Raw genomic sequence first — 19,948 nt, 5'->3', positions numbered from 1 at the left:
CTGATGAAGGACTCTACATGTGCAGCATCTCTGGAATTGGAGACTCACCAGAGAGCTGGCTGGCTGTCAGAGGTGAGGACCAGTTTTCAACAAATGGATTCATTGTTTAAAGATCAAGCTTGTCTTCACAAGTTAAAAATGTCAGCCTGTAAAATTAATATTGTTGCAACTGGGTGACATTTTTATCATGCTGACTGCATGTGCTGTATCAGGATCTTTTTTTAAAGTTAGGTTAGTGTGACGGTTTAACCACATCGTTCCATACGTATTTTCACACGTCTGAAGATGCTGTTTCTAAAAACCGAGCTGCTGCAGCATTCAACCACACTCACTGTGGTCCACTAACACTGACAGATCTATACATGTACAAAGCCACATGTGTCATACCAAAGTTGCAGTAAATACCAGTTTGACTTTTAAAGGTCAACTTTTAAAGTCTGTGGCTAATCTTGACTTTTTTAGAGGTCAAAGTCAAGATTAACTACCAACTAATAGACTAGGCATCTCATGGACTCCTCATATTTTATATCTGAGACGTCTATCCCACCATATGAACTATGTATTAGACAATTCTTGCCAGTTTGTGAAGTCTGGAAATATCACACATCAATGGCATAGTAGGCCAACTTTCATTTAAATGGGCATAACTCATCGGTATATCACATGACATGGACCAATGAAATGGCTATTGTGTGAAAGTACAATGGTGTCACGGATAAAACGGTGATATCTTGACCATCAGCATGGCATACTGTGCGTCACCAAGACCTCAAAATTAAACTATATACACTATGTGAAAATTACAAGTTGATTCCTTTCTGCCATTTGTTAACACTAATTGTTTTGTTCGTAGCTGTTTTTCTTAAATAACCATGTAATTAAAAACATTTTTAATGCTAAATGTTTAGGTGGTTCTGGGATGTTGGAGACTCCAACCCTTCCTGTGATGGAGGAAGATGGGGTGACTTTCCACTGCAAGAATAGCATATCTAACATATTAGCATCCTTCTATGAAGATGGCTTCCTCATAAAGAACATCTCTACAGGAAACACGACCATCCACTGTGCATCTGGGTCTGAGGAGGGACTTTACAAGTGTAACACCTCTAGAGCTGGAGAATCCCCAGAGAGCTGGCTGGTTGTCAGAGGTAAGATATACATGGTATCTGATTTAAAATTGAGCCTTGTTTTTTGTCAAATAAAAAAAATATTTTTGGGGTACTGACAGACTCAGATTTGACAACATCATCGCTCTTAGGGCGTTACTTTTTGTCCAAAGACCGCGATGTGGAGAGTGAAATGTGAGACATGCTAGTGGTCTGTTACGGAGTAGGCTACAGAAATGATAGGCTTCTGTAAGCTAAAAGATTTTCAGATTAATGGCTCAATATTTAATTGACTCCAATGTGGATGAGGTCGTTGTAGTTCTTAAGTAAGCGGGGGCAGGGTGAAGCTGGAGGGCTTTGAGGCTCAGGCCATAGGATAGTGGTCCCGTGGGTGCTGTGCCCCTTCTGTCCAAAGAAAACATTGTCAGGAGTGGGACCTGCTGCTGCCCGATATCTGTGGTCTGGATGCAAACAGTGATATATGTTGGACACAACGCTGTGTTACGTCAGGATTTCCCTCTCTGATCAACCGGGCTGTGAGACATAATGTGAGACTATAATCTATACACTGGCTCAAATGAATACGGGCGTCCATCCAATTAGGACTCTTCCACATTGTCAATCATTTAAATTTTGAGCCTGTACATTGAAAATCTTAACCTTAACGCCGTTTTCTAACTTCAGGTTTTACACGCCACGCTGTCTTCAGACAAAGGCAAGGCTCCACAATTGCCCCATTAGGTTGCATAGCAGCTCGGTTTGGGCCGCTCTTCACTGCGGTCTTGCTTTATACTAGCAAATTCAACGATGTTGGTCACAACAAGTGCATGGGTAATGCATGTAAAATACGTTAGTTAACCTTTACATTGAGCCGAGATGGGATGAGATGCAACCTTGCCCTGCAACATTTTAAAATGGTTGTGTCTCGTTGGGAATCTTTATTTTACCCATCCATCCATCCTTCTTCATCCGCTTATCCGGTATTGGGTTGCGGGGCGGCAGCAGGTCCTGCAGGGGACCCCGAACTTCCCTTTCCCGAGCCACATCAACCAGCTCCTACTGGGGCTTATTATAAAGTTCATGACAACTTACAAAGGAGCAGCAAGATGATCGCGATGGTGTGTACATGGGACTAGGAAAGTTTTACATGGATTTTAAACTAATTCAAACTCCATGTCATTCCAGAGCATCACAAAGAGACTCTCCATTCGAATCAACTTTATTTTCCACTGTACGTCCTCATAAGGACCGTTGCCACCATGATATGGGTGGGTCTGCTGCTGTTGCTGTGGAGAAGACTCACAAAGGTAAATCCATTTACTAATTTAATATACTGAAACTCTTTGAGACTAACCTTGTTTAGCGACAAAACTGGGGAAGTAAAGGTGTCCTCTGTATAACCTGACAGAGGAGTCTATGGTTTTTGCATAAATGTTGTACTGTAATGAAAACTTTTCAGAGGCTAGTTGAGCCCTGGGGGACGCCGCTAGTCATATACGCATATGTATGTAATGCAGCAAAATCTGTCTTGCCATCATCTAATAAGCAAGAAATACATTTCTATATGGTTTGGCCATGTTTATAATGATTATATTGTAAATAATTAAGTTGAATTTATTCTAATGCATTTTGAAAAGTATTGATGTGTTTATCATCGTTATGTCAAAAATGTAAAAACAAACAAAACAATGTTTGAAATAGAATTTGTTTTACATTTTTACAGGTGATTACTCTGGACAAAAGAGGAGCTATAACACCTTCATAAAGCATGAGTAAACCATGCCCCATTCTTTTAAAATCTTTCATAATTTTTATAATTGAGAGGAAAATAGGTTGTGGGTTTGTTTTAGCAAAGGAAGCTCACCCTCAGACAACTGAGACCTTGTTCTTTGGTTTTAAAAGATTAAAATACATTCAGTTACCGATTCAAGGTAATGATCAAAAAGTCACCAGAAATCTGGGCACATGTAGAAATTATTTATACCGGTAGTCAATTAAAAGCCGGGCCTCTGATAGTGGCCGGGGGCGTGGATAGTCTCCTTAGTGCCTTTCATATAATGTGCATTCAAGATTATTGTAATGTACATTACCACCAATTTAATTCAACAGATTCCACAAGATATTCATGCTTTTTCAACACTGTTTTTCTGGGTTGTGGTACTCGGGTAGAGTATTTTCCTACCGGTGTGTATTGGTAATATAAATCTAAATAACAATATAAATCTAAAAGAATTTAATTTCGGTGTCATTAGTATTTGTGTTGTTCAGTTCCTTTTTTACCTCTAATAGGTTTTCTTATTTATCATATTTGTTGAGCTCTCCCTGCAAATTCTTGAGCTGTAATATCTATCTCTGTGGAGAATCCTTTTACTGTTGCAACAATACTAAATAAATATAACTTAATAAATCAAATCTGTCTGTTCCTAAATTGTCTAGTAACATTTCCTCACCTAAATTGATTTTTGGACTAATCCATTTCTCCAGTTTCATTAACATGGTGCATGTTATCTGTGAAAAAATGGGAGGGAAACTGTTGATTTTTAAGTTTAAAGCTGCTCTCTTTATGCAGCATTGCCTTTAATACATTGCAAGTGACTTTAAAAACGCAGTACAAGCAAAAGCATATCTTGAAATGAGCACAGCTGTACGACCATTGAACATATTTCCAAAAATGGACAGATGTGGTGCTAAGCTCTCTTGCAGCATCAGCGTCTATTTTGATGATCCTGACAGTTAAACCACATTTTTCTATCTTCCTGGTCTGTCCCTCACGTCTGAAGTGGTTTATAAGAAGTGAACTGCTGCAGCTTTTTAAATACACCCACTGTGGTCAAATACTGAAGCAGCTTGTAAAAATGTCACGCATATACAAATAGTTAATATAATTAAAATACACAAGCTACTGACCTGTATTAAGGCACGTAAGATCCTTTGCTGCGTCACCCCCTCTCTCTCCCCCTTTACTGTATCTGATGAAATAAAGCCCCAAAGATTAAGTTTGGTCTGAAACCATTACAATATATAATTTAAACCGCTTAACTATCACAGTACTGTAACTGTTAATGGGATACTCCAATGATTTAGTCTTAAGCTTCCTTAAAGAGACAAATGGTCCAAGTCAATATTCAGCTCGTTTAAGGTCGTCTTTTCACTCTGATTTCAGTTTGTTCTCTACAACAACCCGGCATCAGCTGTGTGTTCGTGTGCGCCTTTTTATTTTATTTGACATACAAGAGGCAATCATTTGTGTTTTAGTTTTGATAAACTTTCATTAAAATATTAACTGTATTCATAAAAGCTTATATACCTGTAAAGTTGAATAGAAAGGAGTGTTTGTTTTCCAATAAGGTGCTTTAGCAAGGAGCATAAGCAATTCCTAACATCCGATACTTATATCCATCTTGTGTGAGCACATTAATTACAATGAAGAAACAGTCATCGTTGCAGTTTTACTTTAATCACCTCCTGCAATTTCATCTCTGATTTTTGCTTTTTAAACTGTATTACTTCAGATAAAAAAACAAACCTCCGTCAATGCAGCTGTTAAAGTTGTATCTACAATAATATTTCAGTACAGCTTTGAGCAACACAAACAAATGTGACAGGCTTCATCGGATGCATAAATGTTTATTTCTTTAAAAAAGGGGTCATGTATAGTAATTAAAAGACACATCTGTATTCTCAGCTATAAAACATCAATGACTTGAAAAAAATGCTAGTTTAAGTAGAGGAGTGTTAGGAGAAACTGCTGTTGGGGTGATTGTGGGATGAGTGTTACTAACATGAAGTAAACAACACAGAACAATCAGTAAATTGGGAAAAATATCAAATCTGGAAGAATTAAAATTAAAATATGCCTACTATGCATTGGTATTTAAACTTTAACCATTAATAACATAATCAGGGATGCTGATATAATCTTATCATACATGTTAAGGATTATTTAATCACACATTCTGTACAAAGTATTATGTCAGTGAGGTGCAGCAAAATATTATAGTGCAATCTATTAAAAAATACAACATGCAAGACAATGATGAGAAAAAAATATTTATATAAAACAAAGACACTTGAACTGAAATTCAAGTCAATGCAGCAACCTGATTCGTTCATGTTCATGATGTCAAATGTGATTGGTTCTTCAGTGACTTGGCCTTTTCATTCATCATCCTGATTGGACGATGGATTATTCTGGTCCTCTTCTCTCTCTTGCTGCTCTAACTGAAGTTTCTTCTGGGTCTCTTCTCTCTCTCTCGCTGTCTCTTTCAGGTGTTGGTTTATTTTCTCCTTATCTTTTTCTAGTTTCTCTTTCCTTTCTTTCATTATAGTAATCATCTGATCTGCTGTCTCCTGTAACTTCTTTGTGTTACATAACAGTTCATCATGTTCTTTGCTTCTCCTGTCCAGATCCTCTCTGGTCTTTACACGCTTTTCCATTTTTTTACTTTTCTCTGTTTTGGGGAGCTTCTTCAGCTTCTTGTTGTTCTCCTTTATCTGTGTCTTGTCCTTATCCTCTAGTGAGGTGAGTGTCTGCCTCTGGTTCTCCAGCTCTTTCTTCTGGGTCATTAATATCATATTCACCTGCTGTACATGTTTCAAATCATCCTCATTCTTCTGTAACTCCTCACTGAGGTTTTCCTCTTTCATCTCCAACTGAATCATTGTGTCTCCGTCCATCAGATGCTGCTGTTCTGTGCTTCTGCTTGGGGTTTCTATGTGAACAGAAGAGATGGATGTTAAGTTTGACATTTAAACATCTTTTCCAAAATTATCTAGCCTCATATCTCCAAAAGTGACAAACATTTGGTGGAAAATCTAGTCCAATTAGTTGGTTTTTTAACAGAAATATGGCTTACTTAATGTATGTTTTCTATTGATCATTATGGCATGGCCAGTTATATTTCTAGACTCTGATTGGTGGAAAAGTGTGTAAAAACTTTAGAATAAAATTAATTTCAGATGAGTATGGTATGAGTGGGATAACTGCCAAAAAGACGGATGTTCAATGATTGCAATGGATGAGGCGATGGCTAAGTCCCGTTGGGTTGTTCTCAGCCCTTCTTAACCATTCTCTCTGAATGTAATCCATGTAAAAATAGCCATCAAACATGAGTGAGAGTAACTTTAGATCTGTAAAGGAAGTTTTAACTTACTGATTTGGTGTTGTCCACGTTTCCACAAAACAAAGAATGCCATGACAGACATGAAGTAGACAGCCAAGCAGATGGTGATGCGAACAGCAGAATTGGACTGGGCCATGAAGAAATCATCTAAAATGAACGCAATAGTCGTTTAAATACAACAATGTCTCTCTCTCAAAGTAATGGCATCAATGTGCTTTTCTACCTGGAAGATGGATAGTTGTTTCTCTGGTCTGGTTGGTGTCCTTCTGCTGGACTCTACAGGTGAATCTGTTGCTGGGTCTCTTCTCCACAGTCACTCTGCTGCTGACAGTGTAGAGATCATCAGGACTTCTGGTGGTCTCTGTAGGTCCAGCAGAGAGGAGGTTTCCCTCACCGTCCAGCCACGACACCTCAGGCTCTGGGTACCAGCCTCCAGACTCACACTGCAGAGAAACACCATTGCTGACTTTGGATATCTTTATGTCAGGTGAGGAGACCGAACCTAAAAAAGTACAAATAGAAGTTGCACAGCTGATAAGTAATGCCTAATTTTTCCCAAAAGTAACAGCCCAAATGCTCTGTAATGACACCTTAACTCTTTGGCAGCCCAAATGCCCTTCTGGTGGTCTAAAATGCCTTTTTTTAAGTGTCTCAAATGTGCCTATGGTCATTTCAAGTGCCCATGTGTTTGTCCCAAATACCTTGTTTTAGTCGAACCTATTATACATTCAGACCAGCCCAAATGCGTTTTTGTTCAACCCAAATGTCCCTGTGGGTATACTTCAGATCAGCCCATGAACAGTACCAAAATAACTGCCAGCATCATATTAACTGTGTTTACTGATTGAGCAGGTCCGCTAACTAATGTGTGAGAGCTTAAAACAAAGATCACCCATTTACTGTTCTTGTCATTGCTCTTTAGGTAGATCAAAGTAGCCCACATTTTCTTACATTTGTTGACATGACTGTCACTTATGACTAATGCATTTAGGCTAAACATTCATTTTATTACTTTTTATCCTTTAGCGTCATGTAACACGCGCTCGGTCGGGACTCTCGGCGTCCCTTTTGCCGCTGTTAGGTTAAGGAAAAGCATGTGGGTGGGTTTAAGGTTCCGTGACCCGCGATAAACGGACAGTTGGGTTAAGGGCTTGTGGGTTGGCTTACGGTTCTGTGACACACAGGAATACATAATTAGGGGACCACTAAAACCTGTTTAAAGCATCCAAAAAGCACCATGTCATAGGACCATTAATGCTTTTGCTCGTCTTACCTATTTAAGCTAAGGATGCATCCAGGCTAAGGAAAAAACACTACCGCTAGAATCGGCACAAACTGAAAGTTAAATAAAGCCACTTAAAGCACATTGGATTCATGCCAACCTACCTACAGTAAGCGCGACAACAGATTCTGTACCAGATTTTGGAACAAGGCATTTGTAGGTTCCTGCATCAGAGAGTTTTAGTTGGGAGAGTTTAAGTGAAATGTCTCCACACTTTAGTTTGTTGGTGGACAGTGACGTTCTCCCCATGTACAATGGATGCTCCTCAGGCTGAAGCTCCACGCCATCTCGTCTCAAATAGACAAATCTGGGCTCTAGGTCAGGTCTGGCCCACTCCACAGTCAGGTCAGTAGCATCCATGGCAGTTTTCAGGTGGCATGGCAAAGTTATGTCATCACCAACCTTTGCCACTATTGGCTGAGATGTACCGATCACATGAGACTGACCTAACAAAAAGAAACACCAATTTATTATCCAACTCATACATATTCAATGCCTACCCATGCCAGGTATGCATTAAAATTATGGGGAAATTACAATTTACACTGTTACTACACACTAAAGGCTACATTTCAGGCCGGAAATACACACAAACACACACAAATAGAGAGATGTCAGAGTGAATGGGCTGCCAGTGCTGGACCAGCGGCCTGAGCGGTTGGGGGGGTTCTGTGCCTTGTTCAAGAGCAACTTGGCAGTTTCCTGGACGAGAACTGGCATCTCTCCAGCTACCAGTCCACACTCTGTACTGTAGTCGGATCGAGGACTTGAACAAGCAGCCCTCCGGTTCCCAAAATGTGACTGAGCTGCCGTTTTTTTTTTTGACATTAGTTAAATTATTCTGACGAAAAAAGAGCGTCTTGCTGAAGAGAGTTCATTCTAGGCTCCAAAATGACTTTTTAAGGTTAGAAAAAAGACGGTGGTTTGGATTTAAACACTTTCTTGAGTAAAAATTGTATACTTGCCCCAAGACATGAACTCCTGGGTTGAAAGTCCTGTGTTTTGGCCATTTCCTGTAGGAATCACGACCATTAGTTTCTGGTCATTTGGAAACAAAGTAAGGCTATGGCAGCAAAACCACTAAGTGCATTGTGTTTCAATGGGTGGTAAAATGTATTGAGTGTTTTTATTGTAGTGGTCTACCTTTTAATGACCATTATGTTACAGTATGTTTTCGCTATAGCTAAAGTCTAATCAGGATTTTCCATATGTTTGTGTTTAAGTTACCTCCACCAGAGTGTGTTAGGAGGAACACAGTGTGATGCAAGACCAATGCACTGAAGACACTGAGCCGAGGTTTCAAGAGGAGTCTGACCTTCATGTGAATCATCCTGCAGTTCTGAAAATTAAAATAAGTCAACTGTGAAGGATGTCTCACTCTGAATCAAACTGTTGATTATTGTAGGAGGAAGAGGAAAGTTAGGATCAAATGGATTTTTTTTAGGTTAACTACGTGGAAACACAAAGTACATTGCTGTGATTGGACCCAGATTAAACCTTAGCCACTTGCTGAAATACAGATTTTTCATGTTCTTCTGTCTTTGATACATTTTCTTTTATGTAAATTCTGGCTCATTGCATTCCTTACAGCCATGCATTGTTAAGTGTTTTCACACATTTTTGCTGTTTCATATGTGTGTTCATAACAACAGACGTCGACCTCATTACTTGTGTTATAAGCAACTGATAAGTGCTACAAAACCCACGAAGATATATAAAATATATTGTAGGAGAAGATAGCGATTTGACCTTGAATCCAGAAACTGACAATACTTTAATTACATTAATGACATGATGAAAAATGAAGCCATGAATAAGGCTTTCATCTAAAATGTCCTACCTTTGGCAGGTGTCAGTCGCTGCACTGTCAAAGCCTGGAATAAAATATCCTGAAAAAACACAATGTGTACTTTAACCCCCACCCCGTCTGTAAATGGATAACGTGTGTTATGGCTTTATAGCTCCTTTTGAATAAACTCAATGTGTGTGGCTTTTAGAGCTTTAGACTGCTTGCACAATGCATGCATCTGCTTTAACCCTAAAACACTGTTCAATGAATGTATTGAGATTCTTGGATCAATATAAACTGTAAATAATAAACCGAATGTTAGAAATGAATACAAGATCACATTTCTAGAAAAAAGAAAAAACAAAGCTTAGTTTACCAGTCAAGTAAAATCCAGCCATTCTTCACATCACATACTAACAGATATGAAATGACAGGCTTTGTCCAACATATTGATAATACATTATCAACATGTGTGTCCATGTGTTATACTTTCGGTTTCTTAAAGTCTGGTCCTGCATGACCCGTTTTTACTTTGAACCTGCTATCTGATGTAGTTGGCAGTTTTATAAACTACAGTAATAAGTCCACTGGTGGGTGGAACTAGGAAGTTGTCAGTAGAAATTGTGAATAATAATAGATGTGTTTGATAAAGTGGCTTTCTGGTTTAAATAAACATGTATATGGTGCTGATTTTCTGCAAAGGGCAGAGTGAGACTTGATTAACTCTTAACATGAGGGAAAATACCTGAGCAAGATGTGTCACTTTCTAAAGTCACGTGTGAGAACATGAGATGAGACGTTTAATCGCAGTAAACCAACATTGGTTGCGAGAGTCAAATTCTTGTATAAAAAGTGGTTAAAAAGTAAAAAATAAAATGCATATAAATATGATCGGTTGTCTTTACATTTGTCTTTGCAGGAGATGACCAGATTTCAATCAATGAAGTCAAATGTGTATCTCCAGTCTAGTTCAAATCATGCAGTTAACCAAAGCTTCCACTAGACTAGAGAGGTGCTGACTGGAGTCTAAGCTGAAGCATCCATACATCTACAGAATACCACAGAGATACCATTCACGTCCTCAATAAACCGTATGCTCCATCTAGGTAAGTGTGAATGTGAGAAAATAAAATTTAAAAGTAAAGCCTATTGCACTTACGTCAAAAAGATGATCAGATCATGGCGTGTGTGTGTGACACAGGAGAGAGAGAGACAGCCAAAAGGAGTGTAAAAGCGGGTACAGAGCAAAGGGGCTGGGGAGAAAAAGGTAAATAAGAGTAGATAAAATAGATTAGCTTTATACAATGTTTTTTCTTTGTTAAAGTAAAGGACCCTCAAACATGAACCTGAACTGAGGTCTGTCAGAAACCTCGAACCTGCTGTTTCCTCACCAGAAGAGGAACAGGAAGAGGAGGGTCTGACTTGCCTGATATTTAGAATTCAGTCCATTTTGTAGTCTGACTGACTGAACGTCAGACTGCAGCAGCAAGACATCATGGAGATTACATGTCTCTGCATCAGACTGTGTGAGTACCGAGACTGTGTGATGTCCACAGAAATATATTGAGACAATCCTTGTCAAATATGTTCAGTTGAATAGTTTCTTTAGGGGAAAACTGATGAGCATGATCCAAAATACAGCGGTATATCGTGAATTTTAGATGGCAGATCTAAGCAGTGGTCATTTAGAGATTTATCAGCTCACTGATGATTGAAAATATATTTGCATGTCATGCTTGTGTTATATATGTTACACGTACAACTACTACAGTAACGGCTCTCTGGTCTCTGCAGTGATGACTATGTTGTTTCTTCTGCTCGCACAAGTTGACTTCAATTCTCAGAAAGCTGGTAAGTATCAGTTTATTAATCAAACTTTAATAGGTGTATTTGCTGTAGTTTTATCAATTCATAACAAGTTATCTTAAGACACTTAATAATAACAGATAATACAATTTACAAACACCCAACAATTCCAGTAATTCCCCCAAGAGCAAGCATTTGCCAAATAGATTTTAAATAGCTCATTTGTGTCCCAAGTGATAATAGCTATGCATTCAAAAAACACACCGTAATAAACTAGCACAACATGCATTTATTCTGTCATGTTGTTCTTCATGAGCCAAGATTTTGAGGAGTCAAAGGGCTCTTCTGGATGCTGTTGACTTGAATTTGAAATTATTTTGTTGAAAGACACATGGGGGATAGGGAGGGGGGGCAGTAGCTCAGTCTGTGGGGAGTTGGGTTGGAAACCAGAGGGTCGCTGGTTCAAGTCCAGTTGGATGGAAGTATGGTGGTGGACTGGTAGCTGGAGAGGTGCCAGTTCACCTCCTGGGCCGTGCCAAGGTGCTCTTGAGCAAGGTACCGAACCCCCAACTGCTCGGAGCACCCTTCCATGGGCAGCCCCCCCCACTCAGACATCCCTCCATTAGTGCGTGCATAGGTAAGGAGCATGTGTGTGCAATTGATGCCTGTGTGTAGTAAATTGTAATTTCACATTTAGGGATTAATTAAGGATGCATTATTATATTATTTCATTGACAAATGTTTGCTTTAATGATGTCATTCTTTGTGACTCTCTCTCTTAGATGCATCTTTTCCTCAGGTCGTTCCAAACAGACAGCAGCACTTTGAGTACGAGTCCATTGTTGTCAGCTGTGAGGGACTGGAGGCACTGACTGGATGGAGAGTGATGAGGAAGGTTAAAGGAGTTATTAAAACATGTTCTTCTATCTGGTCGACATCAACAGGACGCTGCAAAATTAATGATGCCTTAGCAGTGATGGACAGTGGAGAATACTGGTGTGAAATGGGAGTAAAGAAAAGCAACCCTGTCAACATCACAGTCACTGGTATGCAAATACTAAGTACGCAAAATCCTCACATTTTAGTCCGAGCGCATCTCAGTTCTCTGCGCAATATATTTTTAAAGTAGTAATAACCGGGAAACATCTGCCATATTTGCCAGCTGTGTGTTCCATTTCTATCCAAACATATGTTGTACAGCTGGCTCTGTGATCCTGGAGAGTCCTGTCCTCCTCGTGATGGAGGGGGAAGCTGTGACTCTGAGCTGCAGACAGAAGCAGACGTCTGCCAATCTCACCACTAAGTTCTTCAAAGATGGTCACTTCATGGAGAAGAGCGTTACAGGATTCATGACCATCCATAGTGTTTCCAAGTCTTTTGAAGGACTCTACAAGTGCAGAATCTCTGGAGTTGGAGACTCACTAGAGAGCTGGCTGGCTGTCAGAGGTGAGACATGACATTTTTAAATACATCAAAAGATGTGTACCTCTAAGTATTGAAAATGACAACTTGTTACTGATTTCCAGCTGCTAATTGACAACTGTTGAATGTTGATAAAGGAATGGACCTATTTTAATTACTACATTGATTTCAACAAGCATTGCCTTTCCACTGCATCATGTCTCATATGCGACACATTGCATTATCTCTCCAGCAGCTGAAGAAAAGCCTTATTCTACTCCTGAACCTTCCCCTCATCATGGCCCTCAACTCTCTCTGCTGGTCTGCGTCGGTGTAACTGTTTTCTTGGTGGCTTTGCTGCTGTTGGTGGGATTACTGCGTTATAGAAAACAAACCATCACCCGAGGTACAGAGAATAAAAAAAAACACGTTGTCTTCTCTTAAAATAACGTTCCTATATTCACTTCAACGGATTCAAAGTATGCGTAGACGCCGGCGTCTTGGATCGGTTACATAAACACAGGACTTGTACCTAGGAGAGAGCTGTTTGTGTCCCGTGTAAAACCAAAAGCCAACCCATGACTTTGTTCCCTATACCTAACCAATTAATTTGTTTCAATTCACAGCTATAACCACGTGTTTAAAACTGCAACCGTTTCAGAACCTTTTAAGAGAAAGGGTTGAAATAAAGATCATACAAAGTGTGCTAAAAGAGCTTTTTCCATTCAGTGTCTCCTTCATCCATCCACTCTTTACCTTCTCTACAAACAGGTGAGGAACCAACCTCCTTTTAACATAACTGTGTAAATGTATACATTTGTTATAATGGAAATTATCCCAGGAATGAAGGTTGGCTGGGATTTTAACCCTACCTTTATATATCTTACAATCTATTTGTTAAAATTAAAGAAAAATTATGCACACCACCGGTTGTAGTCATCTTGTCAATTTTGAAGTAATGAAGGCTGAAATGTCGTCTGTATAAAAGGGAAAGGCATACGGAGACAGAGTATGCAACACTACTTTCAAATCTTTTTTTATCCTAATTAATGATATTTGAAGGGATAGAGCTGTAGAATGATATTAAGATGAGTTATCTGTGTACCAGTTTCCAGTAAAATGCAATGTGTCATTGTCTGCCTATATACCTCCCTGCTACATAATGTTTCAGTGCCTGAAGAGGCCAACGGAGCTGCCCCGCCCCAGGCAACATACTCTGTCGTCACAAAACCCAGAAGGGAGAGAGGTAATTAACTTGACACTGAGAAATACAGAATGCATGTTAACCCTGTCAAAGAAAGCTTTGAATATTAAATTATCTCATTATATTAGGATTAAAGTTAACCTTCCTTTAGACTAAAGCTTGCGTCAGGGCTTGTGAACAGACATTACTTTTGTGTCCCAACCAGAAATCTTGGGAAAAGCTGCATTACTAATCTGTCATTTATAGTATATTTTTTAGTGTATTCATTCGTTTAAAGTGTGAATGTGTGGTGTCGAAAATAGACACGAAAGGCAGCACTAGATTGGGTTAATTATTGTGAAGAAGAGTCCGAGGAGACTAAAGGTAACGTCTCTAAAAATAGTCGTGAAAGGTAGAGACACTTAGGGTGATCTCCTAAGGCAGCGCTAGCATGGACTAATCAGTGTGAAGGTAGTCTCAAGTGGGTTCGGGGTTTAGGGTTAGGGTTTTATCCGTCTTAATGTTTTTACTTTGAACTGTTTATACTTGTCTTTTATCTGTTTAACTGATTTTTGTGTAAAGCACTTTGAATTGCCCTGTTGCTGAAATGTGCTCTACAAATAAAGCTGCCTTGCCTTAAACTGTATAAGACTCTGGTCCTGGCTAACGCCGCCTAACGGCTAACGTTACCGGAGGACCAGGCAAGCGGCCACGGCTGTTAACAGTGTGTAGCCGGTTCATGATCCATGTGAGTGGATGGTGAGTTATTTTGAGCCAAGCTGTAAGCTGGCTGGGAATTGGAACGATAGGACTTGGAGTGCATAGTTTTTAGCGATTGTTGCTGTAATTCTAAGCCGATAAAGTGTGTTCTGTCAGGTGATGAGGACGGTAAGGTAGCTAACGTTAGTGTTGTATTATAGCGGTTCCCAATGTAATTCCAAGTGTGTCTGTTGGGTAGAGAGGACGACGAGGTTGTGGTGTCTCTAGCGGTTCCCACTGTAATTCTAAACCAAGGAAGTGTGTCTGGCTGTGGGTGGAGAGGACGGCAAGGTTGTTTTTAGGGGTTCCTACAGTAATTCTAAGCCAAAAAGTGTCTGTCAGTTGCGTACAGATCTTACAGTGAGCACAGGCTTTTATGACTTATGTCAATGATAGCTGCTCTGATGTGCTGTTAAGTAACGTCTGGCTATGTGAGATGGAGTCTAGCAACCTTGTTGTGGATGCTGCGGTCTCAGCCTGGCAACCAACGTGAACTTCGAGTCTGGGGAGGAGGGGGCCAAAGGAGACGACTTTCTCCAGTGTTTTGAATTTGTACTGCAGTAACTATTTCAAACACTAGCTGTCATTACTCCATATTGCACCTTTAAGTACTATTTTCAATGCAGGACTTATACTTTTAACAGTATTTTTACTTAAGTAAAGGTTCCGGATACTTCTTCCACTAGGCTACTGGTTGGGTATCATCTGCGTAAGGATTTTAAAACCCAAGCAAAGTCATGTATGTTTTGTCAAAGTAGTTTAAAGAAAATGAGCCTTGTTGTAGGCAGGCCCAGCGATGATAACGGCTGGTTCTTCTATCCTATGGATGTGTGTATTATTAAAAAATATCGCATAATCATGCACTTGCATCTGTCTAAGGATGTCTGCAATTTTCTCTTTCAGACAATGATGGCTTGGCGGCTGTTTACTACACGATAATCTGAGGACTGCTTGACAACCAAGCCACCATGAAAAGGTAAGACAAGTGAACTGGAACGTGACTTGTGTTTTGACTCATGGTTTGCGGGAAATATTTGACTAAAATGTGTTTCTACTGGAGAGTAGGATGCTAAACATCCTGAAAGCTACATTCTCAGGCTCTTGCAGGATACTGAGGGCAGATACTGAAGAATGGAGCCTTTTTTAAAGCTGTGTGCGTGTCGGTCATACAACCACACCGGGTTGTTACTTTCATTATTAATGCAGCAGCCTTTAATGAGCACATATGTTGTTGGTTTTTTGCAATATTACAAACAGAAGGTTACATTTTGAATCACCTCTATTTAAGAATGCAAGATTATGATGTTAAATATAACGGTTTTAAAATTGTAGGCATTCAACATCCTTTACGGAGTTATGTATGTCCATAAAAAAGATAACATTTTTATTCTTAAAAGAAATGCATACGGAAATAATTGCTGGTTATATATATTAATAAAGAATCTGTTGATTCTTATTAAATGACCATTAATGGCTTGTTAGAAGTAGAAATAATTTCAAGACCTTTTTCAACATCATCTGAGAGCTTTAACTCACAGCATCAGTCTATTTAAAGTGAAACCACATTGTTCTACCAGTACAAGAACCATAGACCGTTAACACGGTCTATGACAAGAACAGAGCAGCTGCAGATAGTAATGCAATGTGGTCAACAGCTAGTAGCAAACGTTTGGGGTGCGGGGTAGCTTGTGCCCACGTACAGGGGTTCAGTCCTCGATGCAGCAGCCGTTGGCTCCTATGTAGACGGGGTGGGGGTCTCTTAACTGTCTATGCCCGGGGGCCCAGTGCACCACCTGCTGGTGGATGTGTGTAGTTTTTGGTGTTTCCCAGTACCACCCTTGAAATTCTCACTTGCAAAAAAGAGGAAGAAAGTAAAGGGATGGGAAGTGCTGTCCTTAAGTAGTTCACACCTCAGAAGTTTAGTCAGGGAAAGAGACAATTTAACATTAAACTTAAAAATAAGATTCATTCTACCAGTTTTTAGCACAAATGCTATTTTTCGCCCCAAAGTCCCTGGACAGGTAGATGGAACACTAAATAAATTAAAGAAAACAATGCAAGTGGAATACAAAACACCAAGTTATTCAATTTAACAACAATATTGTTCACATTTACCACACCACCTAATAACAATAATTCACAAATATCTAAAAAAGTTGCAGCAATAACATCAGAGCGCTCCATCATTCCCGCATCATACTTCTTTCAATGCATTATGCATCCTCAATAACACAATTTAGAAGTGGAAAATACAGTTTTAATTACAAAATGTTGGATAGAATGACGGTTCTTGCATCTGCTGCTTTAAGACTTACTTTCCATTGGTTTATGAATTCCTGTTTTTAAAGGTCTAGAAGCAGACTTGCTGTGGCTGAACAGACGTGAGGATTCTCAGAAGTCAAATGAAGACGTTCTGCAAACGACAGTTTTATTTTGAGCTGTGTCTTCATTTGATCATCCACTCTGACCACAGCTCTGAAAAAACACCCTGTGTAGACTGACCACATCATCTCTGCACCTCCATCAACACACTCTGTGGGGGAGTCGGAGTCTCACTTTCTCTTTGTATTTTATATAATCTAAAACGCTTTACAATGCTTATACAATAAGATGAAAAATGTTTTATTTGCATAATGACCATATTGTGAGGTAATATGAAAGTTGTAATATGAAATACCCATTAGCCACATGTATGTTAAACCGCACGTAAATAAAGTTTACTCAATAAAATGTCTGTCCAAAATGTTTTTAATTCATTAAATGATTCACTGCAGGGGTAGAGTAGGATGTGTGAAGTGTGTGTGGGCGGGTGTGTGGGGTTGTGTGTGAGGAAGTAATACATTGGAAAAAAAGAGAGGAAATGGTTCTGGAGATGTTTCTAGTATGTCTACATGTACAGTGGGGTTCAAAAGTTTGGGCCCCCCAGGTAAAAAGTTGTGTAAATGTGCATAAAGAAGCCACAAAATATGGAAACATTTCCAAAAGGCATCAAATGACAGAATAGACATTCATATAATCTCATAAAAAGTTAGATTTTATTTTCATCATTTACACTTTCGAAATAACAGAAAACAAAAAATGGCGTCTGCAAAAGTTTGGGGTTTCCAAACCTCTGAAATCCCGCTGTACTTCCTTAAGTACAGGGGGGACTTAAGGAAACGCCTTTCTGAAAAGCACCACAATGTTAAAATCAGCCATTAACACAATTAAAACACTCATGTATTTGCCTCATTGCACTGAACTCGAAAATGAAAAATGAAACTGAGTTCACGGAGCCAAGTGAAGCAGAGGTCACATGATCACGCTTATACCCATGTTTCCTTTATGAAACAATTTCTGACATGTTCCACGATGACGTGACAGAAGTTATGTGTGTGTATACATGTATGTATATGTTTATGTGTGTACATGTATGTATATGTTTACGTGTGTGTGTGAATATGTTTATGTGTGTGTGTATGTATGTATGCGTGTTTGTATATGTGTGTGTATGTATGCGTGTGTGTGTGTATATGTATGGCCAAAATACCAACAAATTGTCACTTGTAAATTCTAATATTCCATATTAATAGCTTGATAATATGACCAGTTTTGTTGGAGGTTTTCGGTTTTCAACCTCATGAAATATAGTTCCTGGGCCTCTGAATCAAGTTCCTTCTCATATGCAAGTTTTTTAATTCTTTGGCTCCACCCACTGATATTTAACTCAGCCACTGGTGTTATTTCTACCACGACAGCAGCTCTGTCTCTGAGACGAGGTTTTCAACCTAATGCAGAGAATTAATGTTGCGTCATCGGCTTAAAATGAGCCACAAAGGAAGTGCTACTTCTCACCTGCTTTCAATCCTTGCAGTGAGACAACATGGAGGTCACAGCTCTCCGCATCAGACCGTGTGAGTACGGACTTAGTCTTAATTTTAGTAAAACAAAACTAAATAAGAAGCAGGTTATAGTTAACAGGTTTGTTAAACTAATTCTGTGGACTGCTGGTGCAAAATACAGATTTTTGACTTTGACCTTTCGGTTCCATTTGAGCTTTGACAGACGACACGCTGAGCTTTAGGAGCAGCTGCAGTAGCGTTAGGAATCAATGATTGTATAGATTACTCTAAATATGTCTCTGTGATGATTGGCTCTTTTCTTTGTGTCTCCAGTGATCAATGTGCTGTTCCTGCTTTGTGCACTGGATCAGAGAGTCCGTAAGTACCCGTTGGTTGTGTATTAGTATGAAGGGAGTAGGATCACATGTTCTCTTGTGATTTTGGTGAACTGACCCTTATTTCCTTTGTTTCAGATTCAGTGTTTATTCGAGTTGTCCCTGACAGGCTGCAGTTCTTTGAATATGACCCTGTAGCTTTCCATTGTGAGGGGGTCAAAGGGCAAGTACTCTCATGTAGAAGTACAAGTACGCAGGCATTTAAACAGAAACGCTGTAACATTACAAGTGTTTATCCAGAAGACAGTGGAGCGTACTGGTGTGAGGCTGAAGGGGGGGAGAGAAGCAACAGCGTCAACATCACTGTCACTGGTATGTTGGATTTAAAACAAGGTTTTGGCAAATTCATCTTGACTTCAACATGATATACATATGAAACACCTTGTGATCAGCACATTCAGTGATCCTGGACAGTCCTGCTCGTCCTGCGATGGAGGGAGAGTCTGTGGCTCTGAGCTGCAGAAACAAGATGGCTTCTTCCAACCTCACAGCTGATTTCTACAAAGATGGCCGCCTCATCAGGAGCAGCTCTAAGGGAATCATGACCCTCTACAGTGTGTCCAAGTGGGATGAAGGACTCTACAAGTGCACCATCTCTGGAGCTGGAGAGTCACCACAGAGCTGGCTGGCTGTCAGAGGTGAGACATCACAATGTTTCAAAAAATAACATTTTACATACAATATGTGTGAAATAAATGACTCCTCTGGACTTGTAGATTTGAAGTTAGGTTTAATCATTATCTTCCAGTTTCAACTAAAGAGACCAGTCCCACCTCCAGTTCTAAGACCAGTCCCACCTCCAGTTCTAAGACCAGTCCCACCTCCAGTTCTAAGACCAGTCCCACCTCCAGTTCTACCCCGTGGATTGTTGTCACTGTTCTGTTGATGCTGCTGCTGTTGGCCGTGGGACTACTTCACCTTGGAAAAGGTTGTTTTCACAGAGGTACGGATACATTTCAAACAGCTTTGCTGCTAGAAGCGCTAACAGCTAATGCTGCCGTGCACAAGAAGTCACCTGTCCGTCAAACTGTAGTTTTAACCTTTGATTTGATGTGGTGGTGCCATTTTAGTGTCTGTAGATTGCTTTTATCTGCTAATATAACCATGGATTACTCCTTTGGACAAACTCAGTTCTGCAACAAATCATATTCTTTGAAAAAGAGGTGCCTTCCATGGTATCTCTGCTACGGAGCCCCGGAGGTGACATAGAGGGAAAAAAATAAACATGTACTGGGGACCAACACTAAAATCGAGATCTCGACTTTCACGGAGGAAAAACCTAT

The 19,948-nt window shown here is 39.7% G+C and overlaps 3 protein-coding genes across 3 annotated transcripts; 2 read left to right on the top strand and 1 right to left on the bottom strand.

Annotated features, from left to right (window-relative positions):
- Positions 1-5,264: 5,264 nt before the first annotated feature.
- LOC117962127 (butyrophilin subfamily 1 member A1-like) lies at positions 5,265-9,398 on the bottom strand. The gene is made up of 6 exons (XM_034901238.1): positions 9,352-9,398; positions 8,739-8,850; positions 7,616-7,957; positions 6,453-6,731; positions 6,260-6,376; positions 5,265-5,818 (listed from the first exon to the last, which is right to left on the bottom strand). The coding sequence occupies exons 2-6, from the start codon at positions 8,839-8,841 to the stop codon at positions 5,265-5,267; spliced, it is 1,395 nt and encodes a 464-aa protein (XP_034757129.1). The 5' UTR covers positions 8,842-8,850; positions 9,352-9,398.
- Positions 9,399-10,731: 1,333 nt separating this feature from the next.
- Positions 10,732-12,915, top strand: LOC117962138 (low affinity immunoglobulin gamma Fc region receptor II-a-like). The gene is made up of 5 exons (XM_034901254.1): positions 10,732-10,826; positions 11,095-11,151; positions 11,889-12,152; positions 12,307-12,552; positions 12,775-12,915. The coding sequence occupies exons 1-5, from the start codon at positions 10,796-10,798 to the stop codon at positions 12,789-12,791; spliced, it is 615 nt and encodes a 204-aa protein (XP_034757145.1). The 5' UTR covers positions 10,732-10,795; the 3' UTR covers positions 12,792-12,915.
- A 5,271-nt stretch (positions 12,916-18,186) lies between these two features.
- On the top strand, positions 18,187-19,332 carry LOC117935164 (Fc receptor-like B). Its single transcript, XM_034857304.1, has 4 exons — positions 18,187-18,342; positions 18,604-18,648; positions 18,744-18,977; positions 19,058-19,332. The coding sequence occupies exons 1-4, from the start codon at positions 18,312-18,314 to the stop codon at positions 19,330-19,332; spliced, it is 585 nt and encodes a 194-aa protein (XP_034713195.1). The 5' UTR covers positions 18,187-18,311.
- Positions 19,333-19,948: the final 616 nt, after the last annotated feature.

This window comes from Etheostoma cragini, chromosome 19, assembly GCF_013103735.1.
Source record: "Etheostoma cragini isolate CJK2018 chromosome 19, CSU_Ecrag_1.0, whole genome shotgun sequence".
Classification (NCBI taxonomy): domain Eukaryota; kingdom Metazoa; phylum Chordata; class Actinopteri; order Perciformes; family Percidae; genus Etheostoma; species Etheostoma cragini.
The sequence above is the reverse complement of the archived record's forward strand: the minus strand, read 5'-3'. Positions and strand labels throughout refer to the sequence as shown.

What these genes read in the sequence shown, in the direction of transcription:
- LOC117962138 (XM_034901254.1), top strand. Translation starts at nt 10,796, where the DNA reads ATGGAGATTACATGTCTCTGCATCAGACTGT. An exon ending in CTTCAATTCTCAGAAAGCTG is followed by an intron (nt 11,152 to 11,888) that starts GTAAGTATCAGT and finishes TCTCTCTCTTAG; the next exon opens with ATGCATCTTTTCCTCAGGTC. An exon ending in TGTCAACATCACAGTCACTG is followed by an intron (nt 12,153 to 12,306) that starts GTATGCAAATAC and finishes TATGTTGTACAG; the next exon opens with CTGGCTCTGTGATCCTGGAG.
- LOC117962127 (XM_034901238.1), bottom strand. Translation starts at nt 8,841, where the DNA reads ATGATTCACATGAAGGTCAGACTCCTCTTGAAACCTCGGCTCAGTGTC. An exon ending in AACAACTATCCATCTTCCAG is followed by an intron (nt 6,377 to 6,452) that starts GTAGAAAAGCAC and finishes CGTTCATTTTAG; the next exon opens with ATGATTTCTTCATGGCCCAG. An exon ending in ACGTGGACAACACCAAATCA is followed by an intron (nt 5,819 to 6,259) that starts GTAAGTTAAAAC and finishes CTGTTCACATAG; the next exon opens with AAACCCCAAGCAGAAGCACA.
- LOC117935164 (XM_034857304.1), top strand. Translation starts at nt 18,312, where the DNA reads ATGGAGGTCACAGCTCTCCGCATCAGACCGT. An exon ending in TGCACTGGATCAGAGAGTCC is followed by an intron (nt 18,649 to 18,743) that starts GTAAGTACCCGT and finishes CCTTTGTTTCAG; the next exon opens with ATTCAGTGTTTATTCGAGTT. An exon ending in CGTCAACATCACTGTCACTG is followed by an intron (nt 18,978 to 19,057) that starts GTATGTTGGATT and finishes CCTTGTGATCAG; the next exon opens with CACATTCAGTGATCCTGGAC.